This window comes from Sorex fumeus, unplaced genomic scaffold, assembly GCF_029834395.1.
Source record: "Sorex fumeus unplaced genomic scaffold, SorFum_2.1 ptg000012l, whole genome shotgun sequence".
Classification (NCBI taxonomy): domain Eukaryota; kingdom Metazoa; phylum Chordata; class Mammalia; order Eulipotyphla; family Soricidae; genus Sorex; species Sorex fumeus.
Window position 1 is genome coordinate 2,214,219 of NW_026606069.1, and position 8,621 is coordinate 2,222,839.

The 8,621-nt window shown below is 42.4% G+C and overlaps 1 protein-coding gene across 1 annotated transcript; it reads right to left on the reverse strand.

Annotated features, from left to right (window-relative positions):
- Nucleotides 1–771: 771 nt before the first annotated feature.
- On the reverse strand, nt 772–1,808 carry LOC130020487 (TAR DNA-binding protein 43-like). The gene is made up of 3 exons (XM_056111088.1): nt 1,659–1,808; nt 1,406–1,594; nt 772–1,332 (listed from the first exon to the last, which is right to left on the reverse strand). The coding sequence occupies exons 1-3, from the start codon at nt 1,806–1,808 to the stop codon at nt 772–774; spliced, it is 900 nt and encodes a 299-aa protein (XP_055967063.1).
- Nucleotides 1,809–8,621: the final 6,813 nt, after the last annotated feature.

Sequence of the window (8,621 nt, forward strand, 5' to 3'; positions counted from 1 at the left end):
AATCCCACACAAGGTTTCAGAAATTCAGACAGCCTTCTGGTCCACAGCACAGCCTTGCCGTCACAGCGTTGATCCGACTCCAGGAAAGAAAGAGTAGCGGATAAAAATGGGACACCCACCGTCAGAGACGCAGTCTGGGCGGCGTGGGGACGAGCTCTTGCGTGCGTGGGCAAAGCAGCGGACAGAGCCCCACGGCGCAGTGAGTACAGCACTCCTGTCAGTGAGTGCTTCTTCCACAGACGTTTGAAATGAGATGAACTGCAGAGATTAAATGAAGGCTTCATATCGTACTCTCGCATATGAGCGGAGACAAGTGTTAAGAAAACACACAGAAAGAAAAGAACCAAACATTGCAACACCACGATCTCCAGGGACCTTCCTAAGGAGAAAATCCGTATGGTGGGGTTCAAATTAAAACGAGGAGGAAAGAATGCAGCTCTAACCAATGGGTTCCACTTTGAACATGCAAATAACTCAGGTGACAAGTCCAGGGATAAAATATTACAGGAGAAGCTTCTTGATAGCAATTGTGGTGTTGGTTTACCCGTCAGGCAAACAGCAGTTCACTTTCAAACACTCAAGAGTTCAACCCGTTATGTAAGAAAACTTAGAAAATTCCTTTAGCTTTTCCTCTTTTTCTAAATGAAAAATGTCAAAATTACTGCTAAATATACTCCACACCAAACAAACCAATTTTGAAAATTCTTAGTGCATATGTATCTTACAATATACTTACCATGAGTTTAGAAAAATTTGACTTCCCACCAGTCTTTAGCGTCTAACTGACCAGCCCAGCCTACATGCCCCAGCCCGACGACTTCGAGTCCATGCTGGAGCTGAAGTCCATGCATTGAAGCCGCTGCCCGAGCCCGCGTTGGAGGCCGACCCCCACCCGATGGCGGCGCCCGAGTTGGAGCCGATGTACTGGTTGTTCCCAGAGCCAAAGGCCTGGTAGGGCTCTCTCTGCATGTTGGCCTGTCTCTGGTTGTTCCCTGACGGGCCGGACTGGTTCTGCTGACTGGCTAGCATCCCCATCATGCCCCAGCTGCTCTGCAGGGTGGCCTGGGTCGTGGCCCTCATGGCCGGGTGGACGCTGAAGGCGCCGAAGTTCATCCCGCCCCCCATGTTGCTGCCCTGGTTGTGGCCCAGCCCCGCCCCACCGCCCCGGCTGTTCCCGAGCCCGCCCTGGCTCCCAAAGCCACCCGGATTATCACCAAATCTTCCACTTCTCTCTAACTTCCTATTGCTATTGTGCTTGGGCTCAGCGTTGCAGATATGCACGCAGAGGATGCCTTTGATGATCAGGTCCTCGCCACACAGGGACTGGGCCACCTGATAATCTGCAAACGTGACGACAGCAAACGCCCCCCCCCCCCCCCAAGGGCTTGGGGATGAACACATCGACCACCTCCCCATACTGGCAGAAGAACTGCCGCAGCTCGTCGGCAGTGAGGTCCTGGGTGCAGCGGCGCACAGACACCTTCCTGCTCCTCAGAGGCTCATCCGGGCTTTGCTTAGAATTTGGGAGTTTGCAGTCACACCACCGTCCATCAATCATGTGTCGCTGAGACATCACCTTCACTTGGGTCTCATACTCCGTGAACCGCACAAAGTCAAACCCTCTTTTGGTGACCAGTCTTGATATCTTTTTTTTTTACCTGGACCATGAGGACCTCCCCGAAGGTGCTGAAATACTCCTTGAGGTCCTGCTCGGTGGTCTTCCAGGGCAGGCCGAGCACGATGGGGTCAGACGTCTTCTGCACTGCCCTTTTCACCTTCACCACCGACGAAGCATCAGCCTCCTCCATGTTCCTTTTGTTATCTTTGGGGTAGTTGACCACGTAGACTCGGTTGCCCACGTCGGGCGCGTGCAGGATGCCCTCCACCAGGCGCGCGTATGGCAGGCATGCACTGCGACATGGGGTTCCGGTAGCGCAGGCCGCAGGCGCCCGGGAACTGCGCCGTGACCGTGGACAGCAGCACGATGTCATCGTCCTCGGACGGGATCTCGACGGGCTCGTCGTTCTCGTCCTCCTCCGTGACCCGGATGTACTGGGACATCTTCGCCCGTTCGGCGTCCGCTAGGCCGCTGGAAACCCACGAGGCAGCGCGCGCAACGACAGCGACCACCACCGCTCGCTCTCGCCTCGCACTAACCTTGAACACTTTGATGTATTTATTATTCATGTATTTCTATATTCTTCGTGACGTGACTATTCAAGTATTTTACACATTCTTAAATCGAGCTCTTTGGGTTCACCGATGTCTTCTATTTTGCATAATTTTTAAATTGGATTTAATTGAAATGTCATCTTGTTGTGGGACTAGACATCTATGTGCTTTTGAATACATTAGAAAGGAATTGGTGGGACCAGAGAGATAGACAGCAGGTAAGGCACCCTACTTGCACACGGTCAACTCAGGTTCAATCTCTAGCACCCTATGTAGTTCCCTGAGCCCTGTTAGGAGTGATCCCTGAGCCCAGAGCTAGGAGTAACCCCTGAACAGAGCTGGGTGTGGCATCCCACCTCAATTGAAAAAAATTGAAAAGGAAAGCAATTGGCAAGAACTAGGCTTAGAATTTAGAAAAGAAAAACATTCACTGAGGAGTTAAAAATACCCCCCCCCAAAAGAATTAGAACTATATGTTTTGCTGACTGCATTTGGAAGAGATTGATAAGAAAGAAATTGACTTTGATGCCATAGAGAAAAGAGATGAGAGTGACTTCTTAAGTTTCCTTTCTGTCATTTTTTATAGCCATTTACCCTGATTTACTTTACTGTTTGGACTGATTTTCTTCAATCAACCCAAAGCAGCTGCTTACTTTAGAAAGCAGAATATGTGGGAAAACATTTCAGTTCCATCATGCAATTAGTAATGACAACAAATCCAGCACTTCTGTCAGGTATGATCCAATGCTGAGGTAAGCTAGCATATGAGCACACTAAACAGAAATGATGGCCACTCAATACCTCGGTTGCAAATCACAATACCCAAAAGGAGAGAGAGAACAAAAGGGAAAGCCCTGTCACAGAGGCAGGGTGGAGAGGGGGAGGGGGTGGGAAGGTGGGAGGGGTACTGGGATCATTGGTGGTGGAGAATGGGCACTGGTGGAGGGATGGGTAACCGATCATTGTATGACTGAAATGCAAAAATGAACGTTTGTAAGTATGTAACAGTATCTCATGGTGATTCACTAATAATAATAATAATAATAATAATAATAATAATGAATGGCTTCTTCTTCCTGGGTCTCCTGTGCTCATTTGAAGAACAGTATATTTTTCAGGTCTTAAAGTTTGAATAGCGGGATGTCAAGTGACCAAGTGAAAGAATTTCATGAGTGCTCCATGAAATTCTTTATGACATCCCTGCTGAGAATGGTGTCTATTGTTTTCCAAACATGCTGTCTCCTTCACTTTCTTCATTTCATACCATTTTCATCCTCAGTATGAAGAGGATCTTTTGGTAACTTGGAATTATGCTATGGAGTGATCCTAGTCAGCAAGAAAGGTTGAGTTCCCCCCCCCCATGCCCCTCCCAGCCCCCCTCACCATCCATTTTATATAGGAGTTCCCTTTTTTAAAAAAATTAATTAATTAATTGATTAAGTTTTATTTTTTAATGAATCACCATGAGATGCAGTTACAGACTTACAAACTTTCTGCTTACGTTTCAGTCATACAATGATCGAGTACCCATCCTTCCACCTGTGCCCATTCTCCACCACTAATATTTCCAGTATCCCCAAAAGGTAAAGATTCTTAAGCACTTGAGTCAGCCACTTCAGACTCTCAATTCCAGCTGCACCCCATGGCTCTTGGTTATGTTCTCAGGTATTGCTTGTTCCAAAGGAAAGTGGCATATATTGTGCCCACATCTCCACAAATCTTCCTCTGCCTTAAATTTGTGGAGAGCATGATCTCTATAAAACTTGCAGGACTGGGCTGGAGCGAGAGCTTTTACCTTGCACCCAGAGGATCTGGGTTTGATTCTTGGCACACCATAAGGTTCCCTGAGTAAAGCCACTGATCCCTGAGTGCAGAGTCAGGAGCAAACTCTGAGCAATGCCAGATGTGGCCCCCTCAACAAAACACCACCATCACTACCAACAACAAACCCCCCCGACAAAACTCGAGGAATTGGAAGGAATGTCCAAACAGAATGAAAGGCAAAGGAATCTGATTAGTTTTGTGACTGAACTATAAACAACCTGGAAGATGTAGGCAATTGGAAAGTTGGCTTTTAAATTATCCAACTTTTTTTAGGATGAGAAAAGGACTGATCCTAATTTAATTTAGGAAAGAATTCCTTACTAGTGAGCTTTGAAAATTGAAAATAAAACCAAAAATGAACCATAGGCACTTTGAATTTTCATTTCAGATCCCCCAGTTTATTACTGAGAGTTCTCAGCTGATCTTTCTTTTTTCTTAACAATGTTTTATTTTATGTATCTATTTTTTAAATTTAATTTTACTTTTGTTGTTACTGTGTCTTACTTTTGTAAAGTTGTTCACAATAATTTGATACATGTAATATTCCAACACCAATCCCACCACCATTACACCTACCCACCACCATATTTTGAATGTTTCCACACAGACCCCCAAACCCTGCCCCCAAACCAGGACTAAATAATTTATTTTGCATTGCTTATGAATAATCCTCAGGTGATCTTCTAATTTAAGGTTTTGTTTTGTTGGCAGTGCTTAGGGTTTAGTCTCGGCTTTACTCTCAGGGATTACTCCTGAGGTGGGGACCATATGGGATGCCCAGAATCAAACCCAGGTCGGCCTGGTGAAAGGCAAATGCCTTGCCCGTGGTACTATCGCTCCAGCCATGAACTTTTATTTAACTGTCTTAGAACAACTTCCTGTTTCTCTGTCCCTTCTGGTCATTGTCCAAGAAGGTCTTCTTATTTCTTTTTTTCTTAATTCAAAATATTATTTTTGCCATTTAATTAATTCATTTTGCCTTTGTGCTGTGGTTTACGGATTTGTTCATGATGGTCTGGCAGAGGCATTCAATATTCCAACACCAACCCACAACCATTACATCTTCCCTCCACCATTGTCTCCAATCTTTCCTACCACCCCTTAAGCCTGCCCCTATAGCAGGCCCTCAATCATTCATTTGATATTTCTTTCTATCAATGATTTGCTAAGAGAATGATTAAAAAATATTTCTTTAGGAGAATGTTAGTGAGGAGTGTTGTGTCTCACTTTAAAGTCATTAAGGTTTTGTCAACTCTTTGTGATTTATTTGTGAATCTGAAATAGGCCCACTTTCGGAATGCCGTCTTTTTCACGAAGAATGACAGCTTTGTAATTATTACTTTTGCTCTCCACTATTTACAGTTCCTCATCTCCAAACTCCCCAAACTCTCTTTGTTCCCCCTTCCTCAGAACTCTTCTTATTTTAAAGAGTTGCTCTTTTCCTGATTGCATCTAAGTTCTTGATTCCACTTTAATATAGACTCTGCCTTCTCTCCACAGGCCCTTTTCCTCCCACATGTCAAACCTGATTAAAAAAAAATTATTGTGGGCACCATGGTTTACAATACTTACCAGATCTGATTTATGTTGTTGACCAACTGTTTGTGGAGGGATTTGGAATGAAGCCTATGAAAACAGAGCTCTGGCTACTTGCATAGTGTTCCCACTAGGCAGCAGTAGTGTATGGGCTGTAAATGCAAGTTCCTAACCCTTGAAACGGAGTATCAAAAGAGAACACAGAATCCTAGTCAGTGAACACCCCATTCCTTCAACGGCACCCAGAAAGCAGTATAGGGGTGTGAGCACATTTCTTTCTGTAAGGAGACCAATGAAAGACTGGTTATGAGGGTTAGTATGAATTCAAACTGGGTATTGTAGATTTAACAAGAGCCAATAAAAGTGTTGATGACTCCGTCTCAGATTCCTCCACTCCATTAAGTAAGACAATCTTCCTGACATGGAGCTTATTGTCCTATAAAAGTTACAGCATCAGTGGTCTGCTACAACCAGATATAACAGGACGATAGGATTTGTGCACTTCATAGTCTCTTGTAACTTATTTGGCTACAAGATGTAGCCAAATGTTTGTATAGTAATACACAGTATTCTATTGTCTTGATAATAACTTTTGAAATCACTTAGGGTGGTTCCTCAATCTCTGCACTTATTTTTCAAAGTTGTTTTGATTACCCTAGGTCCCCTGACTGTTAGAGTGAATTTTAGAATCAGTCTCACAATTTTTGTAGATAAAATCTTATTAGAATTGAGATAGCTTTTGATAGTCATTTTAATGATGTCTTAATAACAACATCTTAATAATGAAAGAGGAAACCTCAGATTCCCATTGCCAGGTCTTCATTTTAGCTGTCCTCACTCTACATTTTAAATATCCCCACAAGTTCCTGGACTCCTTTTGAGAGTGAGAAGTTTATAATTTTCCAAGACCATAAATTCTGACCCAGACCTTGGAAAGACAAGAAAAGAAACAATACCTGGGCATATGGTGAAATATATAAACTAAACTGTCTGAACTAAAGAGACAGTCCCCACCAGCCTAAGTCTGAATAAAAGATGTTAATTTATCTTAACACCACAAATGAGCCCTAAATTAGCAAGACCTCTGTGTGAAACAGGAAACTGCTGGGATTTTGTTTGATAAGAAACAGGAAAACTTGGGACATGTACACTGGTGGAGGGATGGGAGATGGAACATTGTCTGAATGAAACCTGATCAGCGTTTGCAACTGTGTATATCAGGGTGATTCAACAACAACAAAACAATAAAGGAAAGGAAAACAAAAAAGAAATGCAAAAATCCAGTTTTCCTATGAAAACACCACAAACTCAGCCGTACTTGAAAATCCTGTACTACATTTCTTCTTGCCTGAGGAGTCTCTCTTCTGTTTTCCTTCCCCCCACACCCCATTCCCTCATTTCTAACCCTGAATCTAAGCACCTTTATTATTCATCTTCATTGAAGAACCTACCTGGGCGGGGTGGGATGGGGGGGTGGGAGGGATACTGGGACCAGTGGTGGTGGAAAATGGGCACTGGTGGAGGGATGGGTATTTGATCATTGTATAATTGAAACCCAAGCACAAAAATTTGTTAGTCTACAACTGTACCTCATGGTGATTGCTAATAAAAATTAAAAAAAAAAATAAAACAACCCACAAAAATATTGCAGGAGGAAAAAAAAAAAGAACCTACCTGGGAACTTTCGATGAACAAAGAGACCACCCATATTTTCTGTTCTGTGAACGTGGTATTTTCTTGTCTTTATAAAATTTTTCCAAGAAAGTAGCTTTATGTTTTATTTTTGTATTTTGTGCCACACCTGGCAGTGCTCGGGGATCACTTTACTCCTGGCTCTGTGCTCAGGGATCACTTCGGTGGGGATCTGGGGACCTTATTAGGTGCTAGCGATGAAACCTGGGTTGATCACATGCAGTGAAAATACCTCACTCTTGGCACTATCTCTCCAGCCCAGACGTTTTATTACTTACTTATTTTTGTGGTGCTGGTATTCATGCCCACTCCTCTTGCATAAAAAGCATGAACTTTTTGATAGAGCTACATCCTTGCTCCTATCACTTTATAATATAAACTTTTTTAGAGGTACAGAAAAGTTGTGAAACTAGGTATGTGGTAGGTTTGCCACGTACATCACACCCAGTCTCTCTTAACACCAACACCTTATGTATGCAAATACTTAGCAGTATCCACATAATAATTCAGAAAATATTTGCAATGTTTTGCAATACAAAATTTAAGTGTTTTGTCATATTGACTCATTAAATGAGCCAAAAGAGACTGGCAACTAAAATCCCATATACTTCTCCTACATCCTCATCTTGTTTTTTTCCCCAGTACCCTCTTTCTGACCTAGGATTCAATTCAGGATATTTATGTTAGTTTAGTCATTTAGGTCTCCTTAGACATTAGTGGGCTGAGGTCGTGAGCAGGATTCTCTTTGATATATTTTTTGTTCTATTTCAAAGTTATCACCTAAAGTTTCCCAGATAGTGAATTTTATATTACATATGTTAAATACTCTCACACAACGCCACCTAAACATGTGTAGGTCATGTTGGTAATATTTTCTGTCCTCTCAATGCCAATATAAACTTTTGAAATGTATCCATTTCTTGGTTTTAATTTTAGAATGCCAGGAATGAAAGATTAAACTTTTTGTGAACTGATGTATTTTAAGCAAAATCCATCTTATTTGTTGTTTGCTGATTGTTTTAACAGGTGATAATAATTAACATGCAACAAATGAACTCAAGGAAATAGATTGTTAATGTGAGTTATTTTCAATGTTTTTTTCATGACAACTTCTTGGAGGTGGTAACATTTGATCTTAATGCTTAAAAGCAGAAAAACAAAAAGACTTCTGTGAATACAAACACCAAGAAGAAGAAATATGCAGTGCAAATATACTCTAAGAGCTTGCCTGACTAATTCAATAAATATCCAAAGGTCAGGTGACTAGAATGAATTATTCATAGTATACAGAAGCTAAGAGATCTTGATGGAGACTTAACCCGGCCATATCCTATAACTATATAATTTTATAAATTTAGGGGGACGTTTGATTTTTTTCTAAGCATGGTAGAAGACTA

Excerpts from the sequence above, each read along its gene's own strand:
- LOC130020487 (XM_056111088.1), bottom strand. The coding sequence starts at position 1,808 with ATGGAGGAGGCTGATGCTTCGTCGGTGGTGAAGGTGAAAAGGGCAGTG. Across the intron at positions 1,595-1,658 it reads GGGAGGTCCTCATGGTCCAG|TATGAGACCCAAGTGAAGGT; the intron begins GTAAAAAAAAAA and ends CGGTTCACGGAG. Across the intron at positions 1,333-1,405 it reads TCTGCCAGTATGGGGAGGTG|GTGGCCCAGTCCCTGTGTGG; the intron begins GTCGATGTGTTC and ends GCAGATTATCAG.